Source organism: Scyliorhinus torazame, chromosome 10 (genome assembly GCF_047496885.1).
Source record: "Scyliorhinus torazame isolate Kashiwa2021f chromosome 10, sScyTor2.1, whole genome shotgun sequence".
Classification (NCBI taxonomy): domain Eukaryota; kingdom Metazoa; phylum Chordata; class Chondrichthyes; order Carcharhiniformes; family Scyliorhinidae; genus Scyliorhinus; species Scyliorhinus torazame.
Window position 1 is genome coordinate 161677530 of NC_092716.1, and position 20663 is coordinate 161698192.

The 20663-nt window shown below is 47.7% G+C and overlaps 1 protein-coding gene across 2 annotated transcripts in view; it reads left to right on the top strand.

Annotated features, from left to right (window-relative positions):
* LOC140431000 (N-acetyl-beta-glucosaminyl-glycoprotein 4-beta-N-acetylgalactosaminyltransferase 1-like) overlaps positions 1-20663 on the top strand; it is a 1349192-nt gene that overhangs the window by 1020590 nt on the left and 307939 nt on the right. For both annotated transcript variants that reach the window (XM_072518891.1, XM_072518892.1), the window contains one exon: positions 19355-19464. In XM_072518891.1, the coding sequence (XP_072374992.1) occupies positions 19355-19464 (110 nt within the window). The remainder of the gene's footprint in view (positions 1-19354; positions 19465-20663) is intronic.

The following is a 20663-nucleotide window of genomic DNA, read 5'->3' on the forward strand; positions in this document are numbered from 1 at the left end:
GCCAGGCCCTCCATATTCCTCCTTTTTTGTAGCAGATTGGGAGTGATCTGAACAGCAAGAGGAACCTGGGCAGCACGTTCAGCTTGATCGTCTGCATTCTCCCCATCAGGGAGAGCGGGAGCGAGTCCCACCTCTGTAAGTCCCTTTTTACCTCCTCCACCAGACTCGTCAGGTTCCATTATGGACCCGTGTCCAGTCATGGACTATTTGGATCTCCAGGTATTGGAATTTGGTTTGGGCCTCTTTGAATGGCAACTTCCCCAGCTCTGATTCCCCCCCCCCCCCTGACCCCTCCCCCTGCGGGTTCATAGGGAAGATTTTGTTTTTGTTCAGGTTCAGTTTGTAATGTGAGAAGATTCCAAACTCCCTTAGGAATTCCATTATTCCTCCAATGCTGGCCAGCGGGTTCGAGACATTGAGGAGCAGGTCATCTGTGTAGAATGAGACTCTAAGCTCTCCATCAACCTTTGGAATGCCTCTCCATCCCTTCGCTGATCTGAGAGTGATGGCTGGTGCCTCAATTGGGGACAGAGGACATCCCTGCCTCATGCCTCTGTGCAGCCGGAAGTATCCAGAGCTGGCGGTGTTCATCTATACGCTTGCCATGGGATTGCTGTAAAGTATCTTCGCCCATGAGGTGAACCCTGGCCCAAACCCAAACCATTCCAGTACATGAGGTACCTCAATTCAACGCTATTGAAGGCCTCCTCTGCGTCCAGGGAGATGATAGCCTCTGGGTCTCTTGCCTGGGAGGTGTCATGATCATGTTCAGCAGGCACCTGATGTTCGCTCTTAGTTGACTGCCCTTGGCAAAGCCCATCTGGTCCTCCTTGACTACCTCCGGCACGCAATGCTCTAGTCGTTTTTCAAGGGCCTATGCCAGGACTTGACATGAATGAAATGAAATGAAAATCGCTTATTGTCACAAGTAGGCTTCAAATGAAGTTACTGTGAAAAGCCCCTAGTCGCCACATTCCGGCGCCTGTTCGGGGAGGCTGTTATGGGAATCGAACCGTGCTGCTGGCCTGCCTTGGTCTGCTTTCAAAGCCAGTGATTTAGCCCTGTGCTAAACAGCCCCGTGCCATCAGTGTTAAGGAGTGAGATGGGTCTGTATGACCCGCATTCCATCGGGTCTTTGTCTTTTTTGGGGATCAGTGATATAGAGGCCTGTGCCAGTGTGGATATAGAAGCCTGTGCCAGCATGGATATAGAGGCCTGTGCCAGCATGGATATAGAGGCCTGTACCATCGTGGATATAGAGGCCCGTACCAGCGCGGATATAGAGGCCTGTGCCAGTGTGGATATAGAGGCCTGTGCCAGCGTGGATATAGAGGCCTGTGCCAGCGTGGATATAGAGGCCTGTGCCAGCGTGGATATAGAGGCCTGTGCCAGCGTGGATATAGAGGCCTGTACCAGCGTGGATATAGAGGCCTGTGCCAGTGTTGATATAGAGGCCTGTGCCAATGTGGATATAGAGGCCTGTGCCAGCGTCGATATAGAGGCCCGTGCCTGTGTGGATATAGAGGCCTATGCCAGCATGGATATAGAGGCCTGTGCCAGCATGGATATAGAGGCCTGTGCCAGCATAGATATAGAGGCCTGTGCCAGCATGAATATAGAGGCCTGTACCAGCGTGGATATAGAGGCCTGTGCCAGCGTGGATATAAGGCCTGTGCCAGCATGATTATAGAGGCCTGTACTAGCGTAGATATACAGGCCTGTGCCAGCGTGGATATAGAGGCCTGTGCCAGCGTGGATATAGAGGCCTGTACCAGCGTGGATATAGAGGCCTGTACCAGCGTGGATATAAAGGCTTGTGCCAGCGTGGATATATAGGCCTGTACCAGCGTGGATATGGAGGCCTGTACCAGCGTGGATATAGAGGCCTGTGCCAGCGTGGATATAGAGGCCTGTGCCAGCGTGGATATAGAGGCCTGTGCCAGCGTGGATGTAGAGGCCTGTGCCAGTGTGGATATAGAGGCCTGTGCCAGCATGGATGTAGAGGCCTGTGCCAGCATGGATATAGAGGCCTGTGCCAGTGTGGATATAGAGGCCTGTGCCAGTGTGGATATAGAGGCCTGTGCCAGCGTGGATATAGAGGCCTGTGCCAGCGTGGATATAGAGGCCTGTGCCAGCGTGGATATAGAGGCCTGTGCCAGTGTTGATATAGAGGCCTGTGCCAGCATGGATATAGAGGCCTGTGCCAGCGTGGATATAGAGGCCTGTGCCAGTGTTGATATAGAGGCCTGTGCCAGTGTGGATATAGAGGCCTGTACCAGCGTGGATATAAAATTAATCTTATTTGGCGCTGTGACTAGCTTGTTGTTCCTGTCTTTCACCTGTGCAATTTCCCTGATGGCTGTCTTCTTTCTCAGCTGGTAAGCCAACAGGCGCTGGCCTTGCCTCCATGCTCATAGAAGGTGCCCATGTCTGGCAAAGATGGTTCACTACTTTCCCAGTGGGGAGTTGGTCAAATTCTGTTTGCAATATTTTCCTCTCTGCCAGTAGTTCCATGGTTGGGACTTTGGAGTACCGCCGATCTACATCCAAAGTTGAGTCGACCAGCTGCTGCCTAGCCACCCTCTCCTTCCTGTCCCTGAAAGCCCTGTACGCTATTATTTCCTCCTTATCACCGCCTTCAGTGCCTCCCAGAATGTGGTGGGTGAGACCTCCACATTCTGGTTGCAGGATACGTAACCGTCTCTGGCTTGTAATAATAATAATAGCTTATTGTCACAAGTAGGCTTCAATGAAGTTACTGTAGAAAGCCCCATGTCACCACATTCCGGCGCCTGTTCGGGGAGGCCGGTACGGGAATTGAAGCTGCTCTGCTGGCAGTGTTCTGCATTGCAAGCCAGCTATTTAGCCCACTGAGCTAAACCTGCCCCTCACCGGACATTCTCACAGAATGTCCAGTCTCCATGAGGGGCATTGGGCCCGACCCGTCTCCAAATTCACATCCGCATAACGTGGAATGTGGTCCGAGATTACTATCGAAGAGTACTCCGCTCCTACCACCCCTGGAAGCACTGATTTCCCACTACAAAGAAGCCAATTCTGTTGTAGACTTGTGGCTCTGGGGAAAGAAAGAGAACTCCTTCTCCCTCGGCTGTGTAAACTTTCATGGGACCTCCCCACCCCCCATCTGCTCCTTAAAGGCACTCCATTCTCTCACCACGACTGATTGTTTCCCCGAATTGGGGCAGGATTTGTCCTTCCGTGGTTCCTATATGCAGCTGAAGTCCCCTCCCATAATGAGTCGGTGGGTGTCTAGCTCAGGGATTTCTGCCATGGTCTGTTTATAAAGTCTGCTTCATTCTAGTTAGGGGCATAGATATTCTCAAGTACCACCTGTACCACTTCCAGGCCACCACTTACCATGACATGCCATCCCCCTGGATCCGTCGCCCACGGTCGATTTGTCGCTTTGAATGTTGTCCTTTTGCTAAACAGTATGGCAACCCCAGTCCGCGTCTCATAGCATGCCTAGTAGGACTGTCCTATCCAGCTCTTTCTTCCCTTCAGTCGGTCATTCTTTCTGTGTTAGTCACCACTAGCAGTATTATATGTATTACGGTAAGATACATATACTAGAGATACATGGGTAAATCCCTGCCTGCTGGCTCCGCCCAGTAGGCGGCATATAAATGTGTGTGCTCTCCGATGCTGCAGCCATTCTGGTGGCAGCTACAGGAGGCACAACATCTTTGCTCAATAAAGCCTCGATTATTCCACTACTCTCGTCTTTGTGATAATTGATAGTGCATCAATTTATGGAGCAAAGATTTTTGAAACAATGGATCTTCGCATCAAGCCTGATTGCCTGCAGCTGAGCCCTCAAGCAGCCAACGCTTCGTCTGCTTTTGACCACTGGCTAGCCTGCTTCAAAAGCTACCTCCAAAAATCCGCTGACGAACCCTCGGACGCGCAGAAGCTCCAAGTCCTTTATTCATGGGTGAGCCCTGACATTTTTCCTCTCATCCAGGATGCACCCACTTTGTCCGAAGTGATGGAGCTCCTGAAGGGACATTACGTTTGGCCAATCAACCAACCATACGCCAGGCATCTCCTGTCCACGAGACAGCAACTCCCCGGTGGGTCTCTGGACGATTTCTGGCATGCCCTGCACATCCTGGGGAGGAACTGTGACTGCCAGGCAGTTTCGGCAGTCCAGCACACAGAACTTGTAATCTGAGATGCCTTTGTTACAGGCATGAGGTCTGCGTACATCCACCTACGCCTACTGGAAGGGGGTACGCTTGATCTTGCGGGAACTAGGCAGCTCGCGAACTCGTTAGAAGTGACCTCCTGTAACGTCCAGTCGTACCCGCCTGACCACGCGGCACCCTCGTGGGCCCCACCAGCTGCCGACTCCAGCTCACCGCAAGCCTGGAACTGGTGGATCGTGACGATAATGGCCTGTGGTGGTTTCTCTGCCTTGGGCCTCTGCCGCAGTGACCTGTGGGTCCTATCCACTTCTGGGGGCTTGGGGAAGCTTTCACCCCTGACAAGCTTACCCAGCATCTGCGCCATGTATTCTGTCTGGTTCCTGCCCTCGGTGCCTTCCGGCAGCCCCACGATCCTCAGGTTCTGGCGGCGGGACCTGTTTTCCTGGTCCTCCACCTTCTCCTTGGGCCGCCTCTAACCTTGCTACCTCCATTTCCAGTGAGGTGATCTGGTCGCTCTGGTTGGTGGCGGCCTTCTCCAGATCTCTCACCGTCGCCTCCTACATCTCCAGTCGCCTTTCCAGCTTGTCCAGAGCTTCCTTCAAGGGTGCCAGGTGTCTGCCACCACCATCTTCACTATCGTCCTCCTTGATGGTGTCCCTGTGTTTCACGAGCTCTTTGATTAGGAACTCCATCCATCGCCCTATCGACGGGTGGGCATTTGTGTTGGTGGCTCCGCTCGCTCCGCCATGTCTTCGCAGTCACGCTCTTTGTGACCGCTGCCTCAACCATTCTTTCCCGGCTTTTGCAGCCCTTATTCTCTTTTCTGCCCCTTTGCTGGCCCGGGGGGTGGGGGGGGGGGGGGGGGGGGGGGGGGTGCGAGGATTTGGACGAACTAACTGTCAATTTTCAGGTGAAAAGCACCTAAGTTGAGGTGTCAGTATGAAAATGAAGTTGGCTGAGTGACAGGAAGCAGAGAGCAGAGGTAATCAGTGGTTTTTCAGGCTGGAGGAAAGTTTATAATGAGGATCCCTCAGAGATTGGTGTTCCATCTATATTAATGAGCTAGACTTGGGTGTCTGTCCAAAATCTGTGAACGACACAAAACATGGAAATATTGTGAACAATGAAGCAGATAATAAAGACCAAGAGGATATAGATAGGCTGGTGGGAGGGGCAGACAGATGAAATTTACTGCAGAGCAGTAGTGATTTATTTTAGTCGGAAGAAGATAGGCAATATAAAATAAAGGATACAGTTCAAATGAGAGTGCAGGAGCAACAAGAATTGAGGGTGTGTGCACAAATCGTTAAATGTGACAGGGGAGGTTGAGAGAGCTGTTAATGAGGAATGCGGTTGGGCGGCATGGTGGCGCAGTAGTTAGTATTGCTGCCTCACGGCTCTGAGGACCCAGGTTCGATCCCGGCCTTGGGTCACTGTCCATGTGGACTTTGCACATTCTCCCCGTGTCTGTGTGGGTCTCACCCCCACAACCCAAAAAGATGTGCAGGGTAGGTGGATTGGCCACGCTAAATTGCCCCTTAATTGGAAAAAAAGAATTGGGCATTATAAAAAAAAAAATTTTAAATTTAGAGTACCCAATTATTTTTTTTTTCCAATTAAGGGGCAATTTAGAGTGGCCAATCCACCTATCCTGCACATCTTTAGGTTGTGGGGTGAAACCCAAGCAGACATGGGGAGAATGTGCAAACTCCACACGGACAGTGACCCAGGGCCGGGATTCGAACCCGGGTCCTGAGTGCCGTAGGCAGCCACTATGCCACGTGCCGCCGCTTAAATTTATTTTTATAAAATGAGGCATACTTACATTTTAAAATGTTCATTGAAAATATTTACAAAATAAATTATGCATACGGTTCCTGGCCTTTAAATAGGACCAGTACAAAAACAAAGAGGTTATAATGAACACTAGTTCAACCTCTAATGGACCATTGTGCCCAATTCTAGGCATACACATTCAATAGGATGTCAAGGCATCAGAGAAGGTGCAGAAAGATTTACAAGAATGGTTCTAGGATGAGGGACTTCAGTTACACAGATAGACTGGAGAAGCTGGGTTGTTTTCCTCAAGAGAGATGGTTGAGAGCAGATTTGATTTTTTCTAAATCATTTATGGGATGTGGGTGTCACTGGCTAGGCCAGCATTCATTGCCCATCCCTAATTGCCCTTCAGATGGTGGTGGTGAGCTGTCTTCCTAAACCGTTGCAATCCATGATCTGTAGACAGAGGTGTTTAAAATCACTGATAAACGAGAAACTGTTCCCAATAATGGAAGGGTAGAGAACCAGAAAGCACCGATATAAGGTGAAAGGCATGAGAAGCATTGGCAATGTGAGGAAGAACATTATTATGCTGAGAATGGTTAGGAGCTGGAAAGCTGTATCTGTGTTGGAGGCAGATTCAATTGTGACTTGCAGAAGGCTGGTGCGGTCACATTGGGCTGAATTGGCTCCTCCTGTGCTGCAGCTATTCCATGATTCTTGGTGTCGTCATTGTTATTCTTCCATCCAATTTACGCTATGTTATTCTGTCCATCATTTTTGCACCATGAAGACACTAACCAATGACAAAGAAAAATGGAAAAACTGTAGACGGTGTCCACCACCATGACATGGCTGGAGCAACTTCGGAAAAGGTGCCAACATCAAAAACAATAATTTGTCCTCACCAATCTGCCTGTCGCAGACACAACTGTCCATGACGTATTGTTTGGAGTGACCACTGCACAGTCTGTGTGGAGTCAAAGCCCCACCTTCATGAAAAGGACATCACCCATCACGTTGTGTGGCGCTGCCATTGTGCTGAATTGAATAGATTGAAAACAGCTCAAAACCGGGCATCCATGAGGGACAGTGAGCCATCAGCACAGCAGCAGAATTGCTTTAAACCACAATCTGCAACCTCATGACCTAGCATTTCCTTCACTCTACCATTACCATCAAGCAAGGGGAACCAATCCTGGTCCAATGAGGAGTGAAGGGGAGCATGCCAGGAGCAGCACCAGGGATACCTAAAATGGCACATGAACCTGATAAATCTACAACGTAGAACTACTTGCATGAAAAACAATGAAACTTACAGATCAGATAACAATTCTACAGTCCTACCATTAAGGACCACATCCAGTCACGAATGGTGGAGGCAATTAAACAACTTACCAGAGGGGCAGGCAGCACAATATTCCCATCCTCAATGATGGAGGATCCCAGCACATCAGTGCAAAAGACAAAGCTGAAGCAATTGCAACCATTTTCAGCCAGAAGTGCCAGACTTCAGACAATTCGATTTACTCCTCATCATGTCAAGAAAACTTCTGAAGGCCCTTGATCCAGCAAAAGCAATTGGCCCTGACGACATCCTAACTTTAGTAATGAAGAATTGTGTTCCAGTACCAGCTGCACAGTTAGCCAAGCCATTATGGTACAGCTACAGCACTGGCATCTACTTGATCATGTGGAAAATTGCCCAGGTATGTCCTGTCCACAAAAAGCAGGACTAATCCAATAGGGTCAATTGCTGCCACATCAGTTTGCTCTCAATCATCAACAAAGTGATGGAAGATGTCATTGACAGTATTATTAAGTGGCACTTATTCAACAATAACCTGCTCACCAGTGCTCAGTTTGGGTTCCGCCAAACCTCATTACAGCACCGCTCCAAACCTGGACAAAATAGCTGAACTCAAATGGTGAGTTAAGAGTGACTTGCCTTGATATCAAGGCAGCATTTGGCTGAGTTTGGAATCAAGGAGCAGTGGCAAACTGAAGTCAATGGAATTAGGGGGGAAACGCTCCACTGGTTGGAGTGAAACCTTTATATCATTCCTTCACTGGTGCTGTGCCAAAAGCCTGAAACTCCCTCCCTAACAGTACTGTGGTTGTGCCTAAAACCACAGGAACTGCAGCGGTTCAGAAGGTGGCTCCGCACCATCTCCTCAAGGGTAATTAGGAATGGGCAATAAATGGTGGCACAGCAAACGATGCCTACATCCCAAGAATGAGGTTTTCAAAAAGTATCCCACACTGCTCATTATTACAATTCTGAACACATCCTGTATCCCTTACTGTAGTGCTCTCTATTGCCATACACTCTTCATTGTAACTTTCTAATATACAGATTACTGCTCACTATAACAGTCTCTAATATATCCCATACTACTCACTCTGACACTCTCTGATACGTGCTACTCCATTCACTGTAATACTCTAATCACTCCCACACTTTTAAATACTTTCTAATCTCTCCTTCACTGCTCAGTGCAACACTCTTTTATATCTCCCACGCGGCTAATTTAACTCACAAATGCAGTGCAGGTTCCAGAAGAGAACTTTATAGTGTTTGAAATATAAACATACTTTAACCAACACCCATAAATGAACCGTGTAATTTAAATCCATTTGCAGCATTATGACCACTGTCACTAAAATGTCAGCTTTCAGGCATTGATTGTATAGAATTCTGATCAAACAATAATTAGCAGGTGTCGATAGCTAGGTGCTCAGAAATATAAAATAACCATCTCGGATTCAATATGTCATGTTTTCTATAAAGAATATAATTTGCTCTTTTTCATAAACAACTGGTTATATTGTCAAGGAATAAAACATTATGGAGAAAAACTAAAAAAAAACTAAAGGCCAGAATGTTGCGCCTCCCCCCCCGCCCCCCCCCCCCCCCCCCCCCCCTCCAACTCACCACACTCACCACCAACACCGCCCCCCCCTCCCCACGCCAGCAGGATATTACGGTCCTGCCAAACTGAATGACAATTTAGATGACTCGCTACTTCTGCTGGGGAAGAGGCAAGGCACGGCCGTAAAATCTTTGCCAAATTAAACATGTCCTTTTTCTCCTTAAGTTTCTGCTTAATCAGTATCCATTAGTTCTCATAGTCATAGAATAGCACAGCAAGAAACCATTCAGCCCGTCGAGTCTATGCTGACTCTTTTAAAGAACTATCCCGGCAGTTCCAATCTCTTGTTCTTTCCCATATCCCTGCCATATTTCCTCCTTCAAGTATTTATCCAATTCTGTTAGCTACTCGTGAAACTGCCCCACCCCTCTTATGAGGAAGCATACATCCACATCCTAAAATAAGAAAAATACTGTGGATTGCTGGAATCTGAAACGAGATAAAGAACAAAGAAATGTACAGCACAGGAACAGGCCCTTCGGCCCTCCAAGCCCGTGCCGACCACGCTGCCCGACTAAACTACAATCTTCTACATTTCCTGGGTCCGTATCCCTCTATTCCCATCCTATTCATGTATTTGTCAAGATGCCCCTTAAATGTCACTATCGTCCCTGCTTCCACCACCTCCTCCGGTAGCGAGTTCCAGGCACCCACTACCCTCTGTGTAAAAAACTTGCCTCATACATCTACTCTAAACCTTGCCCCTCTCACCTTAAACCTATGCCTCCTAGTAATTGACCCCTCTACCCTGGGGAAAAGCCTCTGACTATCCACTCTATCTATGCCCCTCATAATTTTGTAGACCTCTATCAGGTCGCCCCTCAACTTCCGTCGTTCCAGTGAGAACAAACCGAGTTTATTCAACCGCTCCTCATAGCTAATGCCCTCCATACCAGGCAACATTCTGGTAAATCTCTTCTGCACCCTCTCTAAAGCCTCCACATCCTTCTGGTAGTGTGCCGACCAGAATTGAACACTATACTCCAAGTGTGGCCTAACTAAGGTTCTATACAGCTGCAACATGACTTGCCAATTCTTATACTCAGTGCCCTGGCCAATGAAGGAAAGCATGCCGTATGCCTTCTTGACTACCTTCTCCACCTGTGTTGCCCCTTTCAGTGACCTGTGGACCTGTACTCCTAGATCTCTCTGACTTTCAATACTCTTGAGGGTTCTACCATTCACTGTATATTCCCTACCTGCATTAGACCTTCCAAAATGCATTACCTCACATTTGTCCGGATTAAATTCCATCTGTCATCTCTCCGCCCAAGTCTCCAAACAATCTAAATCCTGCTGTATCCTCTGACAGTCCTCATCGCTATCCGCAATTCCACAAACCTTTGTGTCGTCTGCAAACTTACTAATCAGACCAGTTACATTTTCCTCCAAATCATTTATATATACTACAAACAGCAAAGGTCCCAGCACTGATCCCTGTCGAACACCACTGGTCGCAGCCCTCCAATTAGAAAAGCATCCTTCCATTGCTACTCTCTGCCTTTGATGGCCTAGCCAGTTCTGTATCCACCTTGCCAGCTCACCCCTGATCCCGTGTGACTTCACCTTTTCTACTAGTCTACCATGAGGGACCTTGTCAAAGGCCTTACTGAAGTCCATATAGACAACTTCCACTGCCCTCCTGCATCAATCATCTTTGTGACCTCCTCGAAAAACTCTATCAAGTTAGTGAGACACGACCTCCCCTTCACAAAACCATGCTGCCTCTCACTAATACGTCCATTTGCTTCCAAATGGGAGTAGATCCTGTCTCGAAAAATTCTCTCCAGTAATTTCCCTACCACTGAAGTAAGGCTCACCGGCCTGTAGTTCCCTGGATTATCCTTGCTACCCTTCTTAAATAGAGGAATAACATTGGCTATTCTCCAGTCCTCCGGGACATCACCTGAAGACAGTGAGGATCCAAAGATTTCTGTCAAGGCCTCAGCAATTTCCTCTCCAGCCTCCTTCAGTATTTTGGGGTAGATCCCATCAGGCCCTGGGGACATATATACCTTAACATTTTTTAAGACGCCCAACACCTCGTCTTTTTGGATCTCAGTGTGACCCAGGCGATGTACACACCCTTCTCCAGACTCAACATCTACCAATTCCTTCTCTTTGGTGAATACTGATGCAAAGTATTCATTTAGTACCTTGCCCATTTCCTCTGGCTCCACACATAGATTCCCTTGCCTATCCTTCAATGGGCCAACCCTTTCCCTGGCTATCCTCTTGCTTTTTATGTACGTGTAAAAAGCCTTGGGATTTTCCTTAACCCTATTTGCCAATGACTTTTCGTGACCCCTTCTAGCCCTCCTGACTCCTTGCTTAAGTTCCTTCCTACTTTCCTTATATTCCACACAGGCTTTGTCTGTTCCCAGCCTTTTAGTCCTGACAAATGCCTCCTTTTTCTTTTTGACGAGGCCTACAATATCTCTCGTTATCCAAGGTTCCCGAAAATTGCCGTATTTATCCTTCTTCCTCACAGGAACATGCCGGTCCTGAATTCCTTTCAACTGACACTTGAAAGCCTCCCACATGTCAGATGTTGATTTGCCCTCAAACATCCGCCCCAATCTATGTTCTTCAGTTCCCACCTAATATTGTTATAATTAGCCTTCCCCCAATTTAGCACATTCATCCTAGGACCACTCTTATCCTTGTCCACCAGCACTTTAAAACTTACTGAATTGTGGTCGCTGTTCCCGAAATGCTCCCCTACTGAAACCGGATGACACCGGAAAAACTCACTAAAACAATAGCAACTTTAAGAACAAAAGACAGATGGCAGGGTTGCATTGAGGCAATGCATATCTCTAGCATTTGTTTTTTAAAGGGTTTAAGATGTCGGAGAAAGGTCAAAATCTAAAGTTGCCGTACTCAACAATAAGTGCCCAGGGCTGCAACGTGCCCAACCAGAAGATCTCTTTTTCCAGTTTTAAATTTGCTGTAACAGTTTCTACAACTTTAACACATTCTGCCTCCTTTCAGTTCTGATAAAGAGTCAAAGGATTTGAAACGTTAACTCTGTTTCTCTCCTAATCGATGTTGGCAGACCGGTTGAGTTTTTCCGGTGTGCTCTGTTCTGGTCTCAGATTCCAGATCCTACTTACTCATTGCGTAAAACATTTTTACCTCAAGTTTCCCCTGGTTCTTAATCCAATCACCATAAAATGGGGCATTCTGGTGATCGAACCTTCAATCATTGGAAACAATTTCACTTTATTTACTCATCCAAACTCTTCATGATTTTCCACACCTCTATCAAATTTCCTCTTAGCCTTCTCTGTTCTAAGCAGAACAGTTGGAGCTTCTGCAGCCTGTCCACATAACCATCTTTCACCCCTGGAATTTAAAAAAAATTAATTTACGGGATGTGGGCGTCGCTAGCTAGGCCAGCATTTATTACCCACCCCCAATTGCCCTTCAGAAGGTGATGGTGAGTTGCCTTCTTGAATGTCTTGAAGTGTAGGTACACCCACAGTGCTGTTAGGGAGGGAATTCCAGGATGTTGCCCCAGCGACAGTGAAGGAACGGCGATATATCTCCAAGTCAGGGTGGTGAGTGACTTGGAGGAGAACCTCCGGGTGGTGGGGTTCCCAGGTATCTGCTGCTCTTGTCCATCTAGATGGTAACAGTCGTGGGTTTGGAAGGTGTTGTCTAAGGAACCATAGCGAGTTACTGCAGCGCATCTTGTAAATGGTACACACAGCTGCCACTTTTCATTGGTGGTGGAGGGTTTGAATGTTTGTGAAATCAAGCGGGCTGCTTTGTCCTGGATGGTGTCAAGTTTCTTGAGTTTTGTTGGAACTGCACTCATCCAGCAAGTGGAGCGTATTCCATTACACTCCTGACTTGTGCCTTGGAGATGGTGGACAGACTTTGGGGGAGTCAGGAGGCGAGTTCCTTGCTGTAGGATTCCTAGCCTTTGACCTGCCCTGGTAGCTACATTATTAATGTGGTTAGTCCAGTTCAGTTTCTGATCAGTGGTAACCCCAGGATGTTGCTTGTGGGGGATTCAGCGATGGTATTGTCATTGACTGTCAAGGGGCGATGGTTAGATCCTCTCTTGTAGGAGATGGTCATTGCCGGGCACTTCTGTGGCGCAAATATAATTTGCCACTTGTCAGCCCAAGCCTGGATATTGTCCAGGTCTTGCTGCATTTGGACGTGGACTGCTTCATTATCTGAGGAGTCATGAATGGTGCTGAACATTGTGCAGTCATCCGCAAACTCCCCCACTTCTGATCTTATGATGGAAAGGAGGTCATTGATGAAGCAACTGAAGATGGTTGGGCCTAGGACACTGCCCTGAGGAACTCAAAGAAAGAACAAAGAACAATGCAGCAAAGGGGCAGGCCCTTCAGCCCTCCAAGCCTGTACTGGTCATGATACCACCCTTGGCCAAAACCTCCAGCACTTCAAAGAACAAAGAACAAAACAGCACAGGACCTGCAGTGATGTCCTGGAGTTGAGATGATTGACCTTCAACCACCACAACCATCTTCCTTTGTGCCAGCTATGACTCCAACCAGCGAAGAATTTTCTTCCTGATTCCTATTGACTCCAGTTTAGCTAGGGCTCCTTGATTATATGCTCGGTTAAATGCTGCCTTCATGTCAAGGGCAGTCACTCTCACCTCACCTCTGGTATTCAGCTCTTTTGTCCATGTTTGAACCAAGGCTGTAATGAGGTCAGGAGCTGAGTGACCCTGTCGGAACCCAAACTGAGCATCCACGAGCAGGTTATTGCTCAGCAAGTGCTGCTTGAAAGCACTGTGATGACTCCTTCCATCACGTTGCTGATGATGGAGAGTAGACTGATAGGGCAGTTAAAAGCAAATTACTGTGGATGCTGGAATCTGAATCAAAAGCAGAAAATACTGGACAATCTCAGCAGGTCTAACGGCATCTGTGGAGAGAAAATGAAGCTAATGTTTTGAGTCTGGATGACTCTTTGTCAAAGCTAGAGTTCTCTCTAGATTTAACAGAGTCATCCTGATAGGGCAGTAATTGGCCGGGTTGGATTTGTTCTGTTTCTTGTGTACAGGACACACCTGGGCAATTTTCCACATTGCCGGGTAGATGCCAGTGTTGTAGTTGTACTGGAGCAGTTTGGCTATGGGTGCGGCAAGTTCTGGAGCACAAGTCTGTAATACTATTGCCTGAATATTGTCAGGACCCATAGCCTTTGCAGTATCCAGTGTCTTCAGCCGTTTCTTGATGTCACGTGGAGTGAATCGTATTGGTTGAAGACTGACTATATGTGATGCTGGGGTCCTCTGGAGGAGAACGAGATGGATCATCCACTCGACACTTCTGGTTGAATATTGTTGCGAATGCCTCAGCCTTGTCTTTTGCACATATGAGCTGGGCTCCGCCATCATTGAGGGTGGGGATTTTGGCATAAGCCTCTTCTGTATCATCTGCAAAGCCTTCATCCTTCATGAAGTGTGGTGCAGAGATTAAATACAATTCTTTACCTGGGGTTGAACTTTTGTTTGCTGCAAGCTTAGTATAAATTCCTGGCTTTTGTACTCTATTTATAAAGCCCATGATCCTGTGTGCTTTAACTGCTTTATGAACCTATTCCCCACCTTCAAAGATTGTGCCTTCAGATCTTTCTGCCCTTGTATCACCATTAAATTTGTCAGTCAGCCACTCAGAATTGCATAAGGGAGGTCACCAATAAAATGTTCAAAAGGGCTGATGGTTTTATGCGGTTCACCATGGACCTTAAGGGCCAGACAGCGAGAACTGTATAATTTGGTTCCATCACTGGATTTCCGCAAGTAAAAGGGACAATTGACTGTACAGAAGCTCTCTGGGAATAGGCAGCAGTATTCACAAACTGAAAGGGCTTTAATTCCATCAGTGTGCAGCTGTTTTGTGACCGCTGTAAATCACAGTGGCCAGCCAGTGGTGTGCGCAACTGTACGGCTGCCTTGCAGACCGTGGCAATGGCTCCGTGCCCATCCACCCTGACCCCACAGCCCACCTCCCGGCCACCCCCCGCTACTCCCCAGCCCTGGCAGAGTCCCCTGGCCAGTGGCATGATTGTCAGCAAACTATGGCGATGTTGGGCACTTTCCATACCTCTTCTCTCCCCCTCAGCAACCATAGCGCCTGTGTCCCAATTTCTAAAAGCAGAAGTGAATCTCGCTGTCAGGAATTCGCCCGGGTAGAGGTGGAGAATCGCGGCGGCCTGGAGAATACCAGGTCAGGCCCGCAAATGATACGCCAAGAGAGTTCACTCTACGTGTGAAGTGGAATACATTGACGATACTGTCGAAGCATCAGAGAATAGTGATTTGGTTTGAAACTAGCGCTCGCCACAACTTCGGCATCAAAACCGATTCTCCGCCCAATCGCATTTGCCGATTCTGGTGTCAGCCGATGGAGAACCCCTCCCCAGACCTTTGGGCTGCTGAAGAGGAAGCTCCAGTGCTTGGGCTGCCCAGGTGGAGCTCTACATTGCGTAGCACAGAGCATCATAAGAGAGTCGTAGAATTTTTAGAGCACTGAAGAAGACCCTTCGGCCCATTGTATCTATGCTGACCATCAAGCACCTATTTATTCTCATCCAATTTTTCAGCACTTGGTCCGCAGCCTTGTATATGATGGCATTTCAAGTGCTCATCTAAATACTTCTTAAATGCTGTGAGGGTTTCCACCTCTAACACCCTTTTGGGCAGTGAGTTCCAGATTCTCACCACCCTCTGGATGAAAAAGGTTCTCCTTAAAACCTCCTGCCCCTTAACTTAAATCTATGCCCCCTGCTATTGACCCCTCCGCTAAAGTAGAAAGTTTCTTTCTATCCACCCTATCAATGCCCCTCATAATTTTATACAGGTCCCCCCTCAGCCTTCTCTGCTCGAAGGAAAACAATGACAGCCCAACCATTCTCTCTTCATAGTTGAAACAGTTCATGCCAGGCAACATCCTGGTGAATCTCTTCTGCACCCTTTCTCGCGCAATCACCTCCTTCCTACAGTGTGGTGACCAGAACTGCACCCAGTACTCTAACTGTACCCTAATGAGCGTTTTAGACAGTCCCATCAACATCTCACAGCTCTTGTCTTCTATGCCTCAGTTAATAAAAACAAGGATCCCACAGGCCTTCTTAATCACCTTATCTACATGTCCTGCTGTCTTCAGGGATCTTTGGACATGCACCCCAAGGTCCATCTGATGCTCTGTATTTCCTAGGGTCGTGCCATTCATTGGTCTCATTGATCATTGTGATCTGCTGCATCCTATGCAACCTAGCAAAGCAAAGAGGTGAGGAATTGCCAGCTGGGGCAATGGAGGAACTGGATTCATCCTCACATGGTCCCCGTTTTAGCCAGACCGAGGCCCCTGTTAGATTTCTTGATTTCAGCCTAGAGAAATAACACCATGGAAGTGCCACCATATCTGGCACACTCTCTCCAGACCAACCTACATGCCCATTACCTCTATCGAGCTGAAAGGGAATACGCAACCCCATATGCACGGCCCCATCAAAGCCTCACACACTTCTGACTGGGAAGAAGATCACACTTGACTCAGTGTCACATGCTCCAATCCTGGCAAGGCCTGGCTAAGAACACTGTGCATTCACCTGCAAATATGGAAGGTCGCAGCTGCAGACACTGCTGAGACAACAGCTTCTGAGGGGTGATAAGATGATGAGCAACATATACTGGCTTGCCAACGAGGTTGCAATCCTCTGACCTAATTAAAGTGGACAAATATAGAAACCAGCAAATGTCAAGAAGCTCAGATTTACCAACAGCTCCAAGGCTCCGCAATAAAAAGTGTGTCTATAACCTCTACATCAGCCGTCATTGACTTTCAATGCAGCACCTAGCCTTTAAAAACCCAATCCAGTTTCAAAGTCCCACACCTGAATAAATGCTCAAAACTATATGCGTAGTTACTTCTTCGGAGTGGCAATCAGCAGCAGATTGCACCTCCGTTGCAGCTTACCTGTGCTCAAATTCTAAAGCGCCTGTCTCGCCCAACCTTCCTGACTCAGGCCGTGTGAGACTTAGGCAGCAAAGTGTATTATTGACTCCAGCAGCGGGTGTAAAAGGAGTGGAGTGAAGGAGAACATGCCCCCCTTTTTAAGGCATGAGCTGCCATAAAGTTGGTGGGTTTAAAGATCCCATTGGAAATTACAGTCCAGGGAGAAGCTGAGTTTCTACAGTAAGTGAATGGGATGTGGGGGTTCAGACCTTGGTGGGGGAGTGAAATTTGGTCAGTGGGTGGTGGGGGTCTGACATCATTGGGGATTTGTGTGGGAGGTGGTGGTTGAGCATTGGGGAGGTGGGGGTTTTAGATATCGAGGCTGGGAAGTTGGAGATTGGGGGGCTGGAGGTTTGGACATTGGGGTTGGCGTCTTGGGGAATGGGGAATAGCGTGGGCATTGGGGTGCTTATTTGAGGGTTATGTGAGGGGAGGGGTCCCGTGCAGAGTTCAGTCTGGGTTTTTTAAATAGTTATTCTGAATTTAGAAGTGTTTTTTTCCCCTTCTAACTCTTTCAGAGTTACTATGAGTGTAACACTGGCAGATCCATCCCAAGTTGGCAATTTTAATTCGGTTTGTTGGAGGCTCGTCCGAGGGATTGTCCAAGTTAGCCCTTCTTGACAATTGCCGCGTAAAACCTTAGCTGGGAACTTCCAAGAGGGATTTCCCAATGCATCATTGAAGTACTCCCCAAATCCGACACTGGGATGCCAACCGGTTGTAGGCCTATATTTACACACAAATTTACAATTTCATCAATGATTGGATACCCATTCCACCTTTCTGCCATGAGAAGGTTCCTCACTTAACTTTTGCACCACCATGTCTTGGTAGGACCCTGACATCTTAAAACAGATTTAACAGATATGGCGCAAATTTTAGTGCAGCTTTTCAGTTTCTGTCCAGTACTTGTGAATTGGGTCCAACAGGTTATTGAGAAAATTGGTTCAGACAAGTCACGTCAAACCTGTCACTCCATCCAGGGTGCAGTTGGATACTGCTCACCCTTTGTCTTTGCTCGGCCTGTTGGAGCCACTGGTCATGGTCAGCTTCTTTTCTTCAGTTGGCTTTGGAGTGGTTGTACCAATTAGTTGAGCAGATCATGCTGACAGCTCCGCTCTCCTTACAATTGCTGGTGCTTCCATGGGGCTGATACCTGACATCTCACCTGTGGAACACACCATTTGAGCATACATGACAATAAGCTGTAAACAACTCAGTAAAGCACACACAGTGATCAATATATTCTCACCGGGGGTAATTTTACACCTGCACTAGCCGTCCGGAGGATCAGCGGCTCGGGTGGAAAATCCCACGAGAATCGGGAAACACGATTCTCGCCGGAGCGACCGTGTTTCCTGATTTTCCCTGCCCGCAAGGTCACGAGAACCTCATTTTAATACATTTGCATTGAATTAAAAGTTATTAGCGGTGTCCCCCCCAGGATCCCCGCTCACTAAATATTCATTAGCACCAGGTTTGGTGAAATGTGAGGAAGTTGAGAGAATCGCTCCTGGGCACAGAGGTAAATATAACCCCCGGGGCTTAAGGGACATGCCTGGGCAGTTCCTTGGCACAGGTTGGAACTGCCAGATTGACACAGTGCCATATTGACACAGTGCCAGGTTGACACAGTGCCAGCCTGGCAGTGCCAACCTGGTGGTGCCAACCTGTTCCAGGGTGCAGGGTGCAGTGCCAGGGTTGGGCCCTAGTGGAGCTCCATTGGGCTGGAGGTGCATTGATGTGTAGTGTGTGGGGAGTGCCGGTTATACTTCCGCACTCTGGGTGTGGATGTTCAATTCTGGCGGTGGATGTTGGTGGGGGAGAGGGGAGGGAGCAGAAAGCCGGCGAGGATTGTCTGGGGGAAGCTCCCGATACCTCTATGATTGGGACTGGGGCCGGTCCTGCAGCAGCACTGATTGGGACACCCTTTAATGATGGTTCCCCAATCTCTTTGAAGCCATTTGCCGGCTCTATGAGGCCTCACCCCACCAAAGTGACGGCATAAACCATGCCCACTCTTTCTGTTTGTCTAAGAGGCTCATTGTCCGATGAAAAGACTGATCATGTAACTGGAAAGTTACAGGCCAGTTTTCTGTCTGAACCTGGCACTTTGCCACATTCTGGTAAGATCCTGGACATATACTCTGCTTCCCATATTATCCTTCTTCCAGCAAACTTGGAAATAGGTTAAAGTATTTGTACAATGCCTAATTAGCATTTGGACTGAGATCATAGGCAACAACAATATCTATTACTTAAATATTATTTATCAGAAATACAGTTAGCCACATTGGGCAACATTTATCCAGGATACCAAACATTTAATTTAACTTCCATGTCACTGGTGGCTGGTTCAAATGGTGGGGGAGTGAACTATACTGTCTTTACCGGTGAAGTTGCAGGTCTTTCCTTATTTTTGATATTTTCTAATACAGGCACGTTTTCTTTCCCTCTCTAGCTACACCGATAGATCCATCCCGGGTGCAACACATCCTTCCATCCTGTGTGTACTCACCAACTTACATAGTGAAGGACTTTCCCATCGCTCGCTACCAAGGACTGCAGTTCGTAAGTTTATGGTTCATTTTCTCTTTCTTTGTCCCAGCTCAAGCAAAGCTTAATCCAGTGCTTCAAAGATTGAACTTACAGATTGAAACCTAATCCTGTTTTCAAGTTTGAGGGGAATGTAGATTCATAATTTATCCTGCCCTGCACCCCTCGATATATTTCTGCATGCACACAGCTATTGACAATTATGTAAGTTTTTTTATCAATACAATTTGTTGTCTGATTGCATTCCTATTGATATTATACAGGTCTTGCTATGACAGACAGGTTGTCAAGCAAGATTAAATAAAGCTGCTGAGCTTCTTTTGCAAGGCTGGAATGAGGTTGGTTTAGGATTTGCTCAGTTCCTGTGGTTTTATTTTTAAATGTATTTTATTTAAATGTGTATCAAAAAAGGTTACAGCACATAAATACCCTGGGAGACATACTTCCCAACAATCAACTATACAGTTTGTACAACAACTCCCCCCTCCCCGACGAACAACTCCTCAAACACGGTCACGAACATCCCCCACCTTTTCTCAAACCTCACTGCAAAGCCCCGTAGCTCATACTTTATCTTTTTCAACCGCAGGAAGTCGGGCAGGTCACCCAACCAGGCCGCTACCCCTGGTGGTGATGCCGACCGCCACTCCAGTAAGATTCACCGCCGGGTAATCAGAGAGACGAAGGCCACGACTTTGGCCTTCCTCATCTCCATGAGCTCCAGCTTCTCTGAAACCCAAAATATCGCCGCCAAAGGGTCCGGGTCCACCTCCTCCTCCACTATCCTGGCTAAGACGTGAACATTCCCACCCAGAATCTTCCCAATTTTTCACAACCCCAGAACATGTGCATGTGGTTCACTGGCCCTCGCCCACACCGCTCACACTCATCTGCCATCCCCTGGAAGAGCCCACTCATTCTTGCCTGAGTCATATGTACCCTGTGTACAACCTTAAACTGTTATCAGGCTCATCCTTGCGAATGAAAAGGTCCCGTTTACCCTATGCAGTACCTCACTCCATACTCCCTGGTTGATGTCCCCTCCCAACACCCCTTCCCATTTTTCCTGAATCTCCACCACCTGCTCACCACCTGTATATATCTCCAATTCTTCCCTCCCCTTCCACATCTGGAAGCAGCAGTCGCTCCAGCAGGGTGTATCTCGGCAACCTAGGGAACTCCTTCCAGACCTTTTGCACAAAGTCCCTCACCTG